At 39.0% G+C, this 21118-nt stretch overlaps 1 protein-coding gene across 1 annotated transcript in view; it reads left to right on the top strand.

The window, feature by feature from the left end:
• Positions 1-21118, top strand: part of MYO16 (myosin XVI) — a 348665-nt gene that overhangs the window by 162975 nt on the left and 164572 nt on the right. The window contains exon 9 of the mRNA XM_021715183.1: positions 1638-1838. Coding sequence (XP_021570858.1) covers positions 1638-1838 — 201 coding nt within the window. The remainder of the gene's footprint in view (positions 1-1637; positions 1839-21118) is intronic.

The raw sequence follows: 21118 nt of genomic DNA, 5'->3' as shown, positions 1-21118 counted from the left end.
TCACAATGTTGATTCTTCCAATCCATGAGCATGGGATATTTTTCCACTTGTTTATGTCAACTTAATTTCTTTGAGCAGTGTTTCGTAGTTTTCATTGTAAAGGTCTTTCATGTCTCTGGTTAGGAAGATGCCAAGGTATTTCATTTTTTTGTGGCTATTGTGAACGGACTCGCATTAGCCAAATAAATGCCATATGGTGATAGGGTTTGGCGACCTCAGGTCAGATACAAACTGAATTCACTACAGGGGTCAATATCTTTCAATATCTTTCTTCATTTTCTGGGAATGATTATTTTTATGGTATTCACATTTTTAAAAGTGCAATGAGAACAATTAAGATATATGATAGATTCATGTAAAGAAATAGTATATGTTACCTTATTTTAAAAGATAGATTTGGAAAAAAAAATCATGCCAAGTGAAATAAACCAGACACAAAAGGACATTTGTCTGATTCCACTTTTATATGATACCTAGAATAGGCAAATACCTAGAAAGTAGAATAGTAGTGATTAGTCTTTTGCCTTTGAGACAAATTGTCAGGGGTTGAGGAGAGGAAGAATAGGAGTTATCGTTTAATGGGTAAAGAGTTTCAGCCTGATATGATGAGAAAGTTCTAAAAATGTATAATAGTGGTAGTGGCATAATGTTGTTAATGTATTTAATGTTACTGAATTGTACACTTACAAATGGTTAAAATGATACATTGTGTGCCATATATTTTATCACAATAATTTTTTTTAATTTAAAAAAATTAAAAATGAAAGGTAGATTTGAAATGTCAATGAACTTTCTTGAAAGACTCAGGAGAAGAAAAAGATAAAAAGCAACGGGAAGAAAACTATTCTACTATTTTGTAAACCATGTGACCAGAAAGTGTTCTGTGTGTAGGGGGTTGGAATATACAGACTGGGATGTTATTTAAGCAACATTTTTCTTCAAGTGAGATTTGTTTTAAGTTGTTGCGTACCACGTGTGGGTGTGTGTGTGTGTGTGTGTGTGTGTGTGTGTGTGTGTGTGTATGAATCATATATATGTTTATGTATTTATATATGCATATCATTCCAGTTTCTTTGGCAGTTATAAACGATTAAACTTTTCATTTAAGTTCTTTAAGTCAAAGTTGCAAATTTTCTTTTTTCCTAGAAATAAATTTTGAACTATCATAGACTCTCTTTTCTTTCTTGCTGAGTAGAATTTTGCCACAATAGTTATGGCTTAACATCATTATGGGTTTTATTTTTTTAAAGTTGCTTGTCATGTAAGACACATAAAGTATTTGATATGAGTTACAGGGCAAGAAAAATGACAGCTTTTCTGTAGTTTGAGATTTTACTTTTCTTATTAAGAGGAAAATGTACTTTTTAAACAACTCCAGTATTTATAACAGTAAAGTACATTTGTCATTTATTTGTCCATCTGCCTGTTAACTATTATTGTGGAAAAATCAGAGCTGGGCTCGGTGGCAGGGAGACAAAAGTGAGCCAAAATAGAAATGTATTAAAAGTAAAGACAGATTCACTGTCTGCATGTCTATGTGAATATAACAACAATATAAATGAGTGTGCATGAACAATAACAAAGATGTCAAACTAAGTAATGGATGAAACAACACTCTATCCCTTTTAAACTTTCAGAAGCCATCTGGATTGCTCTCTTTATTGGATGAAGAAAGTCAAATGATTTGGTCCATGGAATCAAGCCTTCCCAAAAAGCTACAGAGTCTCCTAGAATCCTCAAACACAAATGCAGTGTATTCGCCTGTTAAAGATGGGAATGGGAATGTCGCCCTCAAAGGTCAAGGAACAACGTTCACCATCATGCACTATGCAGGAAGGGTAAGCTAACAGAACTGGATCATTGATCATATACACGAATGCAGCCAAGGTCCTAGGGACAAGCTGTAATGTATTTGATATTCTGAGGTGTTATTATTTGGATAAATGAAAGCTGATGAAGAAACCACAAAACTTACTTTTCTAAGCTCTTTCCTTTTGCCTGGTAAGAAATTAATATCGTCCGAATGATGAAGCATGCTGAGTGATCCTTCTAATAATGTTTATAGAGTTATAACTTCATATGAGCAAAAGACCCTTGGATGTATTTAAAAATCTCTGCTATACACTTTGGGATACTTTTTAGAATACAGACAAATGCTAGGCATCTGAGTCTGGTTGTCCTGAATATAGTTTTTAGTATTATTTTCCTTAAAACATATCAACCAGAGAAAGAAAGTGACGTTCATGCCAGGCTTGGTGGCTCAGTCTGGCATCCCAGCAATTTGGGAGGCTGAGGTGAGTGTGTCGCCTAAATCCATGGGTTCAAGACCAGCCCGACAGCTTGGCGAGTCTACAATAAATAAAAAAATTATCAGGGAAGAATAGAAGACTGAGCAAACATCAGAAGTGAAAAAAAAAATATCCAGGCATGGTAGCACGTGCCTGCAGTTTCAGCTACTTGGAAAGTTGAGGCAGAAGGATCACCAGAACCCAGCAGGTCGACGCTAGGGTAGCCATGAGCCACGCCACTGCGCTTCAGCCTGGGTGACAGAGTGAGACTCCAATTGAAAACAAAACAAAACAAAACAAAAAAGTGACTTTCAGATCTCTCACAATTGTCTAACCAGGTTTGTACAACATGCTTCTTCCTTCAAAATTTTCTCTTACTTGTATAAAAATCATCATACTCCATAGTCTTGCCAATTTCAGACTTCTCCAAGCTGATTGCAATCTTTCTTCCATGACTCATCTGTCATAGTTCCCCTAAACTAGACCTCTGTTCAGGTTCTATTTATTTTTTTCTAATCCACTCATTGTTTTTCTGCATTCCCTACTTCTCTTAAGGTTTGAAATATTCTCTTTGTCTTCTTAACAAGATCAAATGTCATCCCTCTTTTAACACTTGAATCCATGGCCATTTATCCTAGATCCAAATCCCATCTGTAGTTAATGTCTTACACCTTTTCATTTGTCTCCTCTGTCCTCCAACCCCCGCTTGGCTTCACTTAATACAACTTTCATGCTAGAGGGTAAAGCTTCTAGTCCCTGTCTTACAACATATTTCAGTTCATTTCACCCAATGTTTTCTGAGATGCTACTATATGCCAAGCATCCAAACTAGAGAATCGAACTAAGCAAAGCATATTCCTTACACTCCAATATCTCAGATTCAGATAGGAAAAGGCAAATAAAAATATTCATAAGTATGTAGTATTAATATAATCATATTAACAAATGTATATGTTACCATAGAGAAGGAAGCAATTGCTGGGTCATAAAAGTAGAGAAATGCATTCCAGACCTAGGCCTTTAAGGATGAGTGAGAACAAACTAATTATATAAAAACAAGAGCATTCTTGTAAAGCCATAGATTTTAAAGTGTATGTCATGCGTATCACTCAGGATTCAGTTGCATAAGACAGAACCCACCGTAGCTATTTAAGCAGAGAGTGACTGAGTACCGGAAAATAATCACTGGGAGACTTTAAGTTGGACTTTCAGTGATGACCTGAAAACTATACCACAGAACTACCAACATAGTTACACCCTCTCTTCAATCAGGAAGCCTCTAGCCAAATTGAGAAGCTGATGCCACAGGTACTGATTCTCAGTGACTGCTAGCACCTACACAAGTTAAATGTCCATATCTTGGCACTCAGCATCAAAGAAGCCAGTGACTAGACCTATGATCTCCATGGCTGGAGAGAAAAACAAACATCGTCCCAACAGATGCGTCAGCTACAACAGCAGAAGCAACAGTAGTGTGGCCCTTGCTACTTCTGCCTTCTCCATCTTGTGTGATTGCACCAGGTGGATGGAAACCAAAGAGCAATCAGATCTCAGGGGCAAGACAGTCAGGGAGACAGCTTTTCATTCTTTCAACCTCTGTAGTGCAGGAAGGCAACTAGGATGGATGTGGTGTACCAGTCTACCAGGTGCACCCACATCGTATTTGGGAAATGGCGTAAGAAGTTTGGTTAAGTGTAGGGTGAATGTTAGGCGAAAAATCAAAAAAGGTTGGCTTGGGCCAAATCATGAATACATATGCTTGTACAACTTGTGTTCACTCGTGGAGTATTTTTAGGATGGGAAGATGAAGCAGAGAGAAAAATAGAGGACTTGATACAAGGTAGATTGGTAAAACAGGAAAAGGGACTTTGGAAATGCCAGTCAAGGTCTGCACTAGAACAACAGCAGTGGATGAAGAGAAGCTATTCAGAAGAAGAAGAAAGCTGGGGACAGTGACTGATTGGATGTGCAAAGCCGGAGACAGAGCCCAGAAGGACCTTGAGTGTTCTTGCTTGGCTCACTGACAGAGGATGGTATTATGTCAACCAAGAAAGGAAACCCTGGAGGATGAAGCAGTTTGGAAGGAATGACATTCAGTTTTAGATGTTCTGCATTTGAGGTTTTTTCATGGAAATCCTAATACGATGCTAAAAATACTTGATGCTGGGATAAAAGAGGTTGGTTGTTTTTAGAAACATGGTTATATACTTGGAAATGTGTGTCTTAATGATTCTACCAAGGAAGAGCATGGAGAAAACTAGGTAGTGGGGAAAAAAATGTATCACAGAAACTGAGAGGAAGGAAGAAATAGGTTCAATAGAAAACACACCTGGGCGACATGACAGGCCAAAGATGCACTTGGTGGGATGATATCATAAGAGGGTTTGGTTGGTGAATGGGATGTGGAAAGAGGATCAGTGGGAAGGAAAGAACTGTTGATATTCTTTTATATTTAAGATGCTTAACTTTTAAAATTCATTATAAAGACAAGAATCTTTTAGTCATGTATTCAGATCACTTAGTCTATATTTTCTTTATAGTAAACATGTATTGAATTATTAGGAATTATTTAAACATTTACAATAAGGTATAATGTTTTCAGGAAATTATTTTCCTCAAGATTTCATGGAAGTGATTGTAGGTGGGTGTACACATGATCTGCTTTGTGAGTCTGTCTGTATTGTATGTTGGAGCTATGCCAGATGTTTGACAGATGCTAATTGCACTAATGTGAGTGGAAGTTTGCTTTGGAATAATGGCTTTTAATTTATTTTATGTTTAGGTTTTTAAATTATTCTAGTCACTTAAAATTTCCATTTTACTTTCAACTATTTCTAGAAAACTGGGGAGAAACACAACTAACAGTTTAAACTAATATAATTATTTCACTGAGTTCTGATAGAAAAAAAAGGGGGGGAAATCAATTGATGAGTTGGTACAGAGCCTAAATCTCTGTGAAATCATGAATTTTCCTATCAAATAACCTCCATTTTTGAGCAAGGCTTCCATAATAGGAGGTATTTTTTGATTTTATAAAAATTTGTCATTTTACTCAGATGTATTAATGAGTCTTTGCTGAAGGACTCCCTAAGGACTCGTTCCCATGCAACAGTATGGATAAAAGTAATTTGTGGCAACATGTCAATCCATATGCCCTTTGAATCATCAAGTGTAACTACAAACACTTAAATGTTGAGCTATTGCAGTTTCCCAAAAAACAGAAGTTCATTCTGCATTTTATAAATCAAGAGATGTGGAAAAGTTAACTGATTTACAAGTCAACATGCAGGGTCTGTTTTGGACAGCAGGATTAGCTTTGCTGATTCCATCTTTGACAATAAAGTTGATCCCAATGGAGAGCTCAATGGCTCTGGGATTCTTGACTTTGTCTGTGACCATGTCTCTGGCGAGATGGATGGGATAGAGCATATCTCTTATCACCACTTGCTCCTTCACAATGGGATTACCTGGGTTTTTTTTTTAGTGAAAATATGTTACATATCATAGAAAAGATAATTATTAGTGCTGGCAATGATACTGACATCCAGCTCCCACATGCATGGACTCTCCCCACCCAGTGGTTCTGACTAGGAAACCCAGCCATGCTTCTGAAGGAAGCATGAGTTTTGTTTGGAGCAGAGGCTCAGAGGTCCTTTTAGAAATGTTTAAGCAACATTACTTGAATTGTAGCTGAAGATTTTTTCTAAACACATTTGAATTTTTCATTACTCATAGGAGCATAGTGTATTTTTCAACCACCATTACAGAAATATTATAAAGTAAATGGGGAGAGGCTGTGCATGAAATATTAACAGGGTCTCATTTATGAGCATGAATCTGAATTAAAGAAGGCTTTTAGGGTGTGTTGGTTGATTGTTTGTTGTAACAAATATTCAATCATATATGCGATGACCAGTTTAGAAGCTTCTCTTAAACGTCTACCATTGGTTTAAGTGACGAATAAGCATTAAACCCAGAAGTGTGCCTAATATTATTGTCGATTAAAAATAAGAATCTTGAAGGAGAGAAGAATTATGGTTTAGCAAAAGATTGACTTTTAGGAGAGCTGAACTTCCACTAAGGTGTTTCTGAACGAATTCTATCAGGAACTAATATTTTGAAGTTCCTAAATTTTGATATAAGAAAAGCGAATCGATTAGGAGGTAGTAAAACCGTCTTAAGCAATAAAAGTCAAGTTAATTAAATACAGGTCAAAAATTAATAGTTATGCAATGTATGGCACCAACATATATGACTTTTGTTTGTCACTTGGTCATAAGATCTTTGTCTGAAAGCTGTTTATCGTTACCATTTATTTTATTTATTTATTCAAAGCAAATCTCTTTAGATCTCAGATAAGTATCCTGTGGTGGTTGGTCTGAAGTGTTTATAGACATTAAGTTGGTGATATTGTTTTTACAGCTAGGATGACATATCTCTGTTTCAGCTCGTTCTCTGCCCAAACACTTTCACATTACAGTAGGTTGAATGGGGCCCTCTGAGGTATGTCCAGGTCCTCACCTATGGAAACTGTGAATATGACCTTATTTGGAGAAAGGGTCTTTGTTTATGTAATTACAAGTTGAGAATCTTGAGATGAGGCGATCATTCTGGATTATCTGGGTAGGCTGTAAATCCAAAAGCTACTTTATATGAGAAGCATCCACAAAAGATTGAGGCAGCGAGCGATTTGAGAGAGAAAAGGAGGAGACGCCGTGACCTTGAAGACTGAGATTGAAGCCATGAGGCCACAAGCCAAGGAACAACTAGAAGTTAGAAGAAGCAGAGGCATCCTCCCTCAGAGCTCCCAGGGGTGCAGGTCTGCCAGATTTCAGGGATCTGGCCTCCAGCACTGGAAGAGAATAATTCTATCTTGTTGTGAGCCATCCTGTTTGCAAAACCAATAATACATTTCTTGGTTTGATTTTACAGATAATGAGAGAAGTGAGCAATTTTGACTGATAACTTTCTAGAATTTCTTTACCACATTTGATTCACTTCTAAACAACCCTTGCATTTGCCTCCTTCTGTTTTTGCTCATGTGATTTTCTTCACCTGGAGTATCCCTTTTCCTTGTCTTTCCAATTCTTACCCTTCTTCCAGCTGATCAAGTTTTTGGCCTAATCCAAATTCCTTTGATCTCTCCCCTCCCCCCCCAATAATGATTCCTGAAACTTTCATAACATTCTCCAGGTTACAAAGTACTTCTGAAGCATTTTCACCACACCCTCTTATACAAACGTTACTATTTTCATTTTCTGGTTTCCAGTTAAGTAAATCTTGACAACATTGGATGATTCACCAAAGATTGTACCGCTACATATTAATTTCCTAGACCTGCCACAAATTGGCAACAGAGATTTATTCTTCACTGCCAGAGGATAGAAGTAAAAAACCAAGTATAGGAAGGGTTGGTTACTTCTGGGGCTCTTAGGAAGAAGCTGTTCTGAACCAATCTCCTGGGTTCTGGTGGTGGCCAGCAAGAGGTATGCCTCGGTTTGTAAACCTGCCACCCCAATCTATGTTGCCATCCCGTGGTCTACCCTTTTGTGTGTATTTCTTTTTTGTTTTCTTTTAATTTTTTTTTTAATTTAAAGATATGGGGTACAATTCAGGGTTAAGTATACAAATGTTCATTATGCAGGTACCCTTGTTGATGAGGTGTGGCCCCTCCCTTCCCCAGGCAGATTCCCTCTACCGCCAATCCTGCTTCCCTGCTCCCCTCCCGGCAGTTTCCCGCTACTGCCAATCCCCTTCTTACAGTATTACGATAATGGTTCAAGGTCCGCTTATGAGTGAGAACATGTGATACTCAGTTTTTTGTTTCTGTGAAAGATCACTCAGTATTATAGACTCTAAGTGTGCACTTCTATGTGTTCTCTCCTCTTCTTATAAAGATGTAGGGTTCGCCCTAAGTAATAGGACCTTATCTTAGTTTAACTAACAGACCTTACTGCCAAATAAGGTCATATTCTGTGGATCTGGTTGGACATTAATCTGGGGGTACATTCTTCAATCCACTACAGCCTAGTAGGTCCGCTGTGCTTTCCTCTCTCCACTACATCCTGGAGTGAAATTCTCAAAGTGTTTATTGTCTGTACTTGTAGAATTTATATGGCATAATGGAAAAAAGAAAGGACATGGGATGCACCCAACCTGTGTTCACTTTCTTCCATTCTTCCATTACCTGTGACTTTGAAGAGAATGGGCACCCTCCGTTGCCACACCCATGAAATTTATCATTAGAAAGAACACAATTATGAATCTCATAAACTTGTCCTGAAGGTTAAGAGGTGGGCAAGCAATAAATGCAGGGACAATTATTTTTACACATTTCTCGAATATGCGAGTCATACGCCTCCCCAACAATAACTGCAGGTCTTCAAGGCAGAAATGCCACAGCATTTAGTACATTTTGGAGTTCATCAATCACAGTCATTGAGGACCAGAAGATATTTCAGGGGTCATCTAAGCAACTTGCTCTATGTTCAGATGAGAATATTAGCTCAGACTAAGTAGGTAGAAAAATGTCCTTGATTAGTTAAAGCAAAGCAATTCTTACACCTTATAAAAGTGCTTGCATTACCTTAAAACAATGTTTTACAAGTCATTGCGAACATTTATTTTTATATATCACAATACTATTAGCATCAATTCAACAGATGATTGGAAAGATGTAACCACTCAAGTTACATTGTTTTTGCTCTTCCTATCACACTTGGACGGCTTCAGTGGGAGACTTGTGTAGAGAAATTGAGATATTTCTCTAGCTATGGAAAGAGTTACATTAAAAGAAAAATCATATAGGTGCATGTTTTAATATATGCCAGTGGAACACTTTGTTTTTCACTGAAACATTTCATTCTTTTCTGTTTCTCACTGAGAAACTAAATAGGTTGTTTTGTGGTGAGTAACTTTGTACTTTTATTAAGAAGAATTTTGTAAAAAAAAAAAAAATATGTCAGTGGCTCAGCCTGTAATCCCATGCCTTTGGGAGGCTGAGGTGAGTGGATTGCTTGAGCCCATGGGTTCGAGACCTGTCTGGGCAACTTAGCAAGACCTCATCTCTACAATAAATAAAAAATCAGCTGGGCATGGTAGCGCGCGCCTGTAATTCCAGCTACTTGGAAGGCTGAGGCAGAAGGATTGCTGGAACCCAGCAGGTCGAGGTTGCGGTGGCCAGGAGCGGCCACTGCACTCCAGTCTGGGTGACAGAGTGAAACTCCAACTCAAAAAAAAAAAAAGATACGTACTTTGCCTTTTTGCTTTATAACTAATACTTTAATCAGGTGTGCAGGTGTACTAACTTCTACTGCATATTTTCAAACATCTCTTCAATATGATTTCCCATTAGAAAATTAAAACACTCTGTGCAATTCATAAACATATGCAAGTTGTAATTTTGTGATGGAATGACAATTTAGAGCCACTTTATGTCATGTGCTTGTAGACATGTCTTTTCCTGTGGGTGGATTTTTATTTTATTTATCAGAGTTCTTTCTCCAGACCCCTAAACCACATCTCTACAGATAAAGTTGTAATTCCAGACACGTAGCCCTGATCACTGTGGCTCATGCCACTGATTTCTACAGGCCTTGCAGGAATCATATTCTTAAAATGTTGCTGAGAGAAAAGATGCTGGAAAAAGAATGAAGTTACTGATTGAAACCCATCTATGAGACATTTAGATTTTTTTCTTCTCCTTATAAAGAATCTACCCGTATCTTTGAATAAACGAAGGGAATGTATTTGTTGTTTAGATGTATGCTGTTATACAGATCTCTGAGTAGAGGTCTTTATCTCATTTACACCACAGTAGATTCTAGGTGGCATACTGATTAAAGCCAACCTCTTTGCCCTTAAACATAATTACATAACGTGCTTGCAGGAAAAAATCTTGGCCTGTTCCACCTGTGTCCAGAACACCTTTCATCTCCTGTCCTTCAACCTCCAAAAGTTTGTGGGAGACGTGGCGTACCCAAGAAGACTCTGAGAGTGAACCTTTAAATCAAAAGATAGAGAAAATGAACGATCAATAGGGCAGCTTTCATTTATTTCTCTCTTTCTTTTCTCCAGGCAGAATCCACAGACATAACCATCAAGTCTGTCTGCTCTAAGCCAAATGGGTACTATTAAAGGCTATTTGACAAAGGTGTTTTGACCTGCACAGAAAGAGCTTAATTTACATCTGTATTTGTTCACCTCTTGGGCAGACTTTTTGAAAATCACAAAGTGACTCCACCGGCCCCTGGCGTTCCACTACTTACATCAATTTCATATTAGGCAGAAATTGTGCAGAGGCATGATCAACCTTTTCCTCCCTAAGTTTTGTTAGGAGGAGAAAAGGTAAGCTCTCACTCGGTAATATTACCATTTATTCAAAAATGCAATATAATGTTATCTTCATGAGCTGACAGAAAGTTATAAATATGAAACTATAGATTTTTCAGAATATTTGCATCTTATGGTTCCTTAATGGAACCCAAGAGACATATTTATAAATTTCAGCTATGTTGATTTCAAAGAAATATGCTTGTCTACATAAGGACTCTTAACAACATTACTATGTATTCCTAATAACCAACTTTGCTAATTCATATTTATCAACTTGAAGTGAACTGGAAGGAAAACAAACAAAACTGTTGGATAGAATAATTTCATGGAAAAGAAAAAAATAAAAACCATTGCTTATAAATATGGATGATATATAGAGATCAATCTACCACAACACAAAAAATTGAGACTCTCTTTAGTGAACTTTAGGTAGAAAAATGAAACCAGGCATGAAAAATGATTGAGCACATTTGTGTTTGCTGAAAGTGATCATTTATTTATTTTGCTAAGATCCAATCTCCACATACACTCTATTGTGATATATTGAACTCAAGAGTTTATCTCAAAATTTTGCATGCTAAATTGTCACCAATTTCCAACCACTTCTTTTCTAAGAATCATATTTTGCATCATGTAAATAACATGATAGAGAAAGAGATTATATATATTACATATGTGTGAATTTAATTTCATACTGCAAATATGGATGATGTTTCTCAGAGTAGAGAGTTTATCAACTGTCATGATTTAGCTTCACAGATGAGATGCCTCTCAGATCTCCAGTCTAACTGTTTCTGCTGTGGGTTACAGGCCTGCATACTGACTTTTTCTATATCTCTATTTGGATGCCATGTGAAATTCAACAGAAACAAAGTGAACTGAGCTTTCTTCCCATCTCCAAAACACTCTCTTTTCTCTCAACTCACTTCAAAAAAGTAAATAAGTAAACAAAACTGATTTTTCATCTTTGCTCCACCTTTCAATTTATGACAAACCCAGAAACTCAATTAAGGGCCAAATATAAGCTGCTGTCTTCGTATTTTTCTTTCAAATCCAAACACTTCTCTTCTCATTCTAGTTCTTTAGTTCACATTACCCTCACTCTTTGGGTTCCTTCAAGAGTCTCCTAACAATAACTGATGAAATGAATACTAATTATCAATAAAGAATGAAGGAATGAATGAATAATTTTATGTAAAGGAATACAAACTGCCTCTAATTTATCATTTTCTTTTGCTTTTCTGATAACACTCTTCAAAATAAATGTGATTACTTGGATTTGATTTGTTAATCATAGTCTTTAACTAATGGAACTCTTGGGCACTGTATTTATCAATCATTCATAAACCATCCCTTCTAAACATTTTTATCCTCAAGCTAATTTTTCCTGGTCAGGATATAAGCTTTACTTCCTTTCTTTAAAAATCAGGTCTTCCAGACCATTTTAACATTTAAAATACATTCAACAAGGATAGTCCTTTCCTTATAACCAGATTTTTTTTTTTAAAGGCAGCCCTAGTAATATTTCTGGTCTCTCTCTCTCTCTGGTAATAGAAAGTCATTTGTTTGCTCTCATTGGAATTCACAGACTCGATTCAGTAACCAAGAATTCCTAGACCTCTATAATAAAACAGCAGACATAATGGAAGGCGAAGTCTTCTCATGCCTTAAACACAGACTAGGCTCTGTGAAGGGACTCTAAAATCTCCTTTTCTTCCTTTTCACACTAAACTTTACCTCCTCCTTTGTGTCTTACCACCATGTGTCTGCAGGCACACCGTGCCTTCAGTTGTTCAAGGCTAACTTACCTAGGTGCTCTCACTGGTCCCTTAGCAGAACATCCTATCTGTGATGTGGGTGGCACTCATCCCCTCTAGGTAGCTACCCCTGAGCCTGGTTTGGGGGTTTATTCCACACAGACTCCCCCACCCCCCACCCCACCACTGACGTCTATTTTTCCCAGTCTGCTCGTGTGTCTCAAGGCGGGATTTAATGTAGCTCTGGTTTGTGTACCAGATGAGGAAGTGTCACAATGTCCTTTGCTGTTTATCCAAAATGAAATATATTGTGTGCTCTTTGCCTTCATGTGCTGACACAATAGCTCATGCCATGAACTCAGAAGTGGTTCACTCTCTCCCATTGTCCTGCTCGTTCTCATCCCTTGTGCTTCTTCACAGGGACCAGACATCAGGGCACAGTATCTCCCTAGCTAGTGGGAGGAGGCAACTGTGTAAGAGAGTTCCTGGAAAGGCTTCCCTCTCTCAACTTACAGGAGAAAAGAAGAAACTGTGTGAATATGCTTATGACTGTAATTTGGATGCTAATAGGGAAAAAAGCGATCACTACCTACTGTGTACTCAAATTGAGTGCAAGATCGATAGATATAGACACATATGTATGAATTAGATAGATGGGTATGTACACACACATACATGTCAAATATCAATACTAACAGACACACTTTTAAATTATCTATGCTATAATCTTGGATATTCTTAAGTGCCTAAATTGTCACCGAGGGTGGCTTTTTTAGAGGAATTTTTAGCGCTTCAACTGCATGAAAATGTAGATTTCCATATCAGAAATATATTTTAAATGTATGTGAGATAAATGATAATGAGCAACTTGATTTGACCTTAACATCTTAGCTAACAGGGTAGAGTGTGGAAGTGTTAGAAGATCATCTAATTTGAATGTAGCGTTTTGGATGTAAAGGATAGTTCACCTTAGCTAGGTGAGGGCAAAGAAAATCAAGGCCTGTAAGGTTCAAGTAACGAAACTCTAAGTGATGCCACTAATGGCTTTCCTAGGAATACGATGTCACGGTTTTGCTACGCCGAGGCATTTGTGCACTTCCTGACTCTGGAGGGAATTACTGAGAGCTGAAGAGCAGTGACGTCCGGCGTTCCATGCTCCATTTCCTCTCTCTCTTCTGTGAGGTAGTGCACCCCTGCTAAGTGTGCTGAATCTTTCTCGCTCTATGCAGAGGATTCATTCTATGGGCTCGGGTGCCGTCTCCCGTCACATGCAGTTTTCCGATAGCAAAAGATCCATCAGCCTTTGGAGTCCTGCGTCATTCTCTTTACTTTTCTTCATACCTTTGAGAGCTCTGTTATCTTTCTTCAGGAGTTGTAAACAGGGCTGAGCACAGTATGGTCCCTGTCCTTTTCTGAGCTGCAGAGCAGGTAGAAGCTACTCAGCTGTCAGCAGAGTAGACAAAGTAAGACATTGGAAACGGTGAAGGTCCATCAGGATCTGCTCTCAAAAATGAACTAAATTTTCAAACAGAAAGTGATCACTGGGTGTAGGTTATAGGAAAAGTTGAGCAAACAGACCAGAGATACTGAGGCAACCGAGAGAATAGCCACATCAGGAAACAGCAACATTCCCTAAGGTTGAGGAATGGGAGGAAGAAGAGGACACCACTGGACTCCGGAGCTGGGGACAGGTGGAGGAAGCTACATGATTCCACAGGCAGCAGCCCTACAATTTTGCAAAGAGCTGCAGCATGACCATGGGGACTGGGAGGAGAGTCATCAGCCTTTTGAGGGGAGGAAGGTCATTACCAAAGTTCTGAGCTTCTTCCTGCCTACTGGTTTTCTACCAGTACTCTCGGTGCGCCAGCCTTGCATAGTTTAGGGAAGGTGGCTGCTTCCTGCTGTGGATAGGTTGTCTCAGTGTCCCCTGTCTGTTCCACTTTTCCAGAATAATTACTGCCTGCCAGGCACTGGGAGCAAACGGGTGTGTGTTAAAGGAAAAGGCATCACAGAGCACAGTGTGAAGCCATGTCCAGTCCTCCTGAAAGTGCATTCCTAGTCAACGTTAGAGCTGATAAATACATGTAGACACAAGGGACCCCAAAAAACTGGAATTGGTTTTTGGGGGGCGGGACCCTTGTAGTACAGGCTTCCTCTGCTAGGTAAGTGTTCTAGGAACCCATCTGCATCAGTGTACCTGCTAGCATCATTGTGACAGGCTGCATTCAGCTTCAGTGAATTTCTTTTTCCTTTTTTTGGAGATTCTTTCAGTACATCTGCCTATTTCATGATGGATGATTTACTAGCTCACCTGACCACACCTTACTGAGTGTTCAGCAGTTTTTGACCAAAAATGACTTGACCCTCATGCCCTACTCTCTCTATTCACTCGAGAAAATTTTGTTTTGTTTTGTTTCCCTGGAATAAATAAGTCCTCAAAGGGAAGCATTTTGCCAATGTGGAAGAGGTGAAACCAAAAAAAAAAAGGCAGACGCACTTAAAAGTCATCAAAATGGACAAGTTCAAAAACTATTTTAAACAGTGGGAAAAATATTTCGATAGGTGTTTTGCATCAGACAGAGAGTGCTTTAAAGGTGATTGAAGTTTAAACATGTAAGAATAAATACAAAATTTTTATGAGTAAATCTCAGATTTTTTTCCCTCTTGTATCTAAATTAAAGGCCAGTTATCTATGAGAAAAACAGATTAGAGGTAATTTTTATCTTATTACTTTTGGCACATTCCAACCTTTATAAATGTACAGGTATCATATTTTATAAAATATTTTTACAAGGTTAGCCCCTGCTGTTTTCCTTGACTTATTCCAAATTTTGTCTTTCAACCCTGATGACCCTCTCAAGCCAATGATGACCGTGTTTTAATAACCTGTCTTGGTGTGATATTAGCCACATCAAAGGCAATTTAAAAATCTAAATAGATGATGCTCACTCATATCCACTTACTAAATTATATATAATCGGACCCCAGATTATATAGCCAGGGTTGGGGTATGCTAATAAAATTATTAAAATGTAGTGTGAACTGGCCAGAGATCAACACTAAATTGAATGGATAAAAATCTGAGGTTCAGAGAAGCTGAGGCTGACGATCTCATACCCATGCAATTAATTATCACAGCACATGTCTCGTGAGTGTTTTTATAGGTTGTTAGGTAGAAACTAGAATGAGACCCCTCTTCTTATTTTGTTTGCTTTTGTTTTTTGAGATAAAATTTCACTGCGTCACCCAGACTAGAGTGCAGGGGTGCAATCATAGTTAACTGCAGCCTCCACCTCCTAGGCTCAGGCAAGCCTCCCACCTCAGCCTCCCGAGTATCTGGGACTACAAGCACATGCCACCACACTCAGCTAATTTTTTTTATTTTTTTATTTTTGGTAGAGATGAAGTCTCACTATGTTGCCCAGGCTGGTCTCAAACTCCTGGGCTCAAGCAATCCTCCCGCCTCAGCCTCCCAAAGTGCTGGGATTGTACACGTGAAACATCACTTCTGGCAGAATCCACTCTTCTTAACCCTTGCTCTCTTATTCCTCTTGTTTTTCCACACTCTCATTTATTTCATTTCCTCCAAATATCCAACACCGTATACGGCTTATATACCACAGTGATCAAGTCTTTCTGAAAACGACTGAGATTTATTGTTACCATCTTAGATAAAAGAATTTGAAAGTTTTTTTCTCTATATAAGACCTTTAAAAAAAAACTAACTCTCCTAAGAAAATAGCCTTGAGTGCATACTGTAGTCTCATCTTAAAACCATGAGCAATTTAAAAATATGCAAGAATCTGCCCTAATGGTTGTTGTAGGAAGTGCTATGTCCCTATATCAAAAAGTCATCTATTTTCTACAATGCTTATTCCCACGCTCTATTATCACTTGCTTCCAGCATGTAAGAGGACTGAGTTTAGAGCATCCTACGTCTTTAGAACCTGGAGCTATGGTTCTCAAACTCAATGCATCAGAATCAGCCGAGGAGCAAGTTTCAAATGGCAGGTTCCTGGGCTCCGCTTCAATGTATGGTGACTAAAGTGCTCCGGGGTGGGGTGCAAAGTATTTTCATTTTTGGCAGACAGCTCCCTTATTGCTGTTCTACTCACTGCTCCCCTGCAGTGCACTTTAAAAAAGTTTAATATAAAAAATCAAAAGTATTTGCTTTTTCAGTTAAATACCAGAGAAGATTCTCCTACAGGTAATGTGGAAACCACATTTTGAGAAACAATAATGGCATTGGCCACATGGTAGGTGCTCAGTGAACACACCTTTCACAGCTTTGCATCGCTCTCTGTCACAGGACAAGGCATGGGGGAGGGATCAAGCACTCACTCCCTGTGTCTCATCTCTGGCCATCTCCTGGCCAGAGATGGGCCTGTTCTTCTTGAAGGTAAGGTAGGCCACCTGCTCTTGCCTTCCATTGAGGGAATTAAAGCCCAGTGTTGGTAGACAGAGCTATTTCTGTGGAGCTCTTGCCATCTGATTCTGGTTCCCTTGGAGATTAGCCACGCATGAACTTGACAGCCTTCAGTAAAAAGAAAATGCCTGTGCTTTGGCATTTCGTAACTTTTGTTTTCTTCATGGAGCCAGGGAACTCGGGATCTTGATGAATTCTGAGTCACAGTCACGGTGAAAGTTGTATGCCCCCTTTCTCCATATATAACTGACATAATTTCAATTGTATTTATTGCAGCACCAGAGTGCTACAGCAAGTACTTCCAAAAAAGTCGGGTACTGTCACTGATCCTGTGTTTATTTTGCACCCCTCATAGGGCATTTATGCTGAAGCATTCAAATGAAGAGGGCTCACTGGCAACACATAAGCAACATGCTAGGTTTTCTTTGGGGTTATTTTATTGAATGGTATCATTTCAAAGGAAATGTTGAGCACACGACAATTTCCTTGAAGATATATGTGGAGTTGCATGAATAAAAATTTCTGTTACATGCATGAGGGACGCTACCATGGACGACATGAGTCCATCTTCCAATCTTGAGATTGAAAAACACATAAAGAAAGGCTGAAGATCAGTTATGTAAAGATTGTGGGAAAAAGTAAGATGTGAACCTGGCTGAGACCTGTGGCTACTTCTGTACTTTTCTCCTTTTATCCTCACAAATAGTAAATCAGCAAGACAAAGAGGAACAGTCCCTTGTGCAGAGCGGTGCCCCTGAGTGACCTTGGAAGCCTTTGACCTCTAAATGTCTTCCTGCTGTTCCAGCAGCCGGTCCTGTTCTCCCCAGGGACACAACAGAGAAAACAAACCTTTACCTGTCCTGCTGACACTCCAGTCGCAATGCCGTAGGTGATCTCTAGCTTAGACTGAGCTTCTCCTTGGTGTTTTCTCTTTCATAGAAATTCTTCTGTCTTCTAACTAGACTTCACAGCTCACTTTCCTTTCATTCACCTGGGAGCCCATGGACCTTGTTTACCAAGTTTTGCAGACTTTTTTGTTTCTTTTCTGTGCACAGCCATTGCCTTCTCCTCATGTTAGACACCATTGTGCTCAGTGAAGTGCAGATGCTGATGCGTAGATCGATGGCTAATGACTTTGATGGGCTCATCCTTCCAGGGAAGCTTGTTACCTTGGGCAGTAATTCCTTCTCATGTTGTAAATGAATTTCAGTTGATAAAATGACAGGTATAGAATGAGAGTCTTTTGAACGGGCAGACAGCCCATTTATGAACCTCAAAAGTGGTTATTATGTAGGCAGATCCCCGAGTCCTTTTAAAGTCAGTCGGGTGAAATATGCTGGCAAAGAGCAGAGAAGAAGGCGCAGGTGAGCACCAGAAACACGAATGAGGGATCTTTATGAGAAAACTGTAGTTACCATGCAGAGGTAGGTATGAACAAGTCTTCTTTACCTTCAAAGACAGAGACAGAAACAAAGAGGGAGGCATAGAGAAAGAGAAACAGACAGAAACAGAGATGAAGGGGGCTCCATATTGCTGTCTTTTTTTAAAGAGTGGTGGGGTCCATGTGAGATTTTGCTACGTAGGTAAATTGCATGAAGGTAAGATTGGGCTTCTAGCAAGCTTTCTCCCCCTCTAGTAGTGAACATGAAACTTGATGGGTGGCTGTGACCCCATATCCCCACTCCTTTAGCAGTGCCCATTGTCTTTTGTCCGTACCTTTGTGCCCACATGCCCAATGTTTAGTGCTCACTTTTGAGTGAAAACATGCTACCACACATTCATATTTTTGTTTTTGCAGCTGCATCCATACTGCTGCAAAGGACATGATTTTGTCCTCTTTATAGCCGCATAGTATTCCATCGTCACTGCATTTTCTTTATCTCGTTCACTTTCGATGGTCATCTGGGTTGGTTCCATGTTTCTAGTATTGTGCATAGTGCTGCAGTGAACATACGCATATAGGTTTTTTTTTTTTTGGTAGAGTGACTTATTTTCCTCCAAGCGGTTTCCAAAGAGTGAGATTGCTGGTTACTATGGTAGCTCAAGTTTTAATTCTTTGAGGAAATGCCATACTGCTCTCCATGAAGGTTGAACTGTTACATTCCCACCAACAGTGTAGAAGCGTTCCCTTTCTCCATAGCCTCGCCAACGCTTACCGTTTTCTGACTTTTTAATGATAGCCATCCTGACCGGTGTGAGATGGCAGAGATGGTGTCTCATTGTAGTTTTGATTAGCATATTTCTGATGATCAACAAAGCCAAGCATTTCTTCATGCATTTGTTGGCTGCTTGAGTGTCTTCCTTTGAGAAGGATCTGTTCACATCCTTTGTTCATTTTTTCACTGGGTCATACACTTTTTTTTTCTGTTAATTCATTTGAGTTCCTTATAGATCCTGAATGGGAACAATTATTTGCAAGCTATGGATCTGATTGTCTATACTTTGTAAATGAGAAGTCTTAGAGACTCAGTATCTTGACCTGGTTATGCAGACACTAAGACTTGTTGATGCTGGACCCAGAAAGTGTGTCATCGTGCAAAGTTTATGCATTTTCACTACAGCTTAATGCCTCCCAGAGACCTGGGCCTTGACAGGTCAAGTTGCCTTGCTTGCTGGAAAAGCCGGAAGGGAGTTTATTAAAATAAAAGGCAGGAGCTATGCCAGGGGAGGGGTTTGGGAGTAGGGTGGAAGAATGTGAGGAGCTGAGTGCAATGAGAATCAACTGGGAAGACGCCGTGTTTCAAAGATGTTATTGGGTAGTGTGGACTTTCTTTTATAGATAGTGAGGATTTATCAGGGATTCAATATGATCCATCATTCAATTAGATGTGTTTTATTTTCTATTTCCATATTTTCCTCAAAATTAGCTTCAAGGTTGCGATGGTTAATTTTATGTGTCAACTTGGCTGGGCCATGGGGTCAAGGTATCTGGTTGAACGTGATTTCTAAATGTGTTTTGGAAGGCATTTGGGGAAGAGATTGGCCTTTGAATGAGTAGATTGAGTAAAACAGCTGACTCTTCCCAGTGTGGGTGGGCTTCATCCAATCCTTGGAGAGCCTAGACAGAACCAAAAGGCAAAGGAAGGTTGAATTCTCTCCCTGCCTAACCTGACAGCTTAAGCTGGAGCATGTCTTCTCATGCCCCTAGAGCGCCTGGATTTCAAGCCTTCAGTCTCAGACTGGGATCAGCACCACTGATTTTCTGACTCTTGGGGTTTTTAACTATGCTCTAGACTTTCCGAGGTCTCCAGTTTGTGGATAACAGATTGTGGGACTTTTCTGCCCCTACAGTCATGTGAGTCAGTACTTCAGACTATACCGGGGTGCCAAAAAAAATGTATATACATTTTAAGAGGTGTTATCTATGTATTACTTTCAGTTTGCCATCATCAGAAGTGTGTGGATGCCGATGGTAACCACTTTGAGCACTTCTTGTAATTGCAGAAGTCAAACGTCACTTGTATTCATCTTTTGTTATCAGTATATATTGAATATTACAATTTCAATATAGTTTTTTTCATTTCTTAAAACATGTATACTATTTTGGCACCCTATGTATATACTTTACTATATTGTTCATTCTATTTCTCTGGAAAACCCCGAGTTAATAATAATTTAAGTATTTGACTGTTTTCATTTAAGTCAAAAAGCAAACGTGTTCAATCTTATTCCAGAATATTTTTTTAAGCTGTGGCCATCTCATTTGTTATAATTTTTAAGAGAATTAAAATCACACGTTTAAAACATTGAGTTATATTTATTAAAATAACAGTTTTCCTTTCAGCGTGTACAATTTTTAAATGTCTAGATTTATTTCATATTTAGTATTGTGTTAGATTTCTAAATTTATATTGTGCTTTTAGTTCCCTGCTGCTGGGGTGATCACAGAGGAGGTCCTGGGGAGGGGGCTTAGGACTTCCAGCACTGCCCAGAAGTAACATCCCTCTCCGTGGTTCTGTGGGAGGAAGAAGATGTATTTTAGCCTTTTCCACTGCTCATCCCACAGGGAAGTATGACTAGGGGCCGAGTGGAGAGCCAGAATCCTTGTCTTCGTCAACAATGATGAGAATTCACTCTTCTTGTGTCAGAAGAGGAGCGTGAGGGACTTGGACTTGTACCACCAGGCAATAATGAGGTCATGCTTTCTTTCCCTTGTCAAGTAGTATCCAAAAAAGCCAGCTAACACAGAAGGTTATGCTGGAACTTTCAACACCCTCCTTTCAGCAATTGGTAGAACAACTTCATAGGAAACCTGCAAGGGCATGGAAGAACATAGCAAAGCCGTCAGATACGGAACTGCTCAATATTAATAA

Source organism: Carlito syrichta, unplaced genomic scaffold (genome assembly GCF_000164805.1).
Source record: "Carlito syrichta isolate Samal-C Ts95f unplaced genomic scaffold, Tarsius_syrichta-2.0.1 Scaffold306795, whole genome shotgun sequence".
NCBI lineage: Eukaryota > Metazoa > Chordata > Mammalia > Primates > Tarsiidae > Carlito > Carlito syrichta.
Note: the sequence above shows the minus strand (reverse complement) of the source record. Positions and strands in the feature narration are given on the sequence as shown.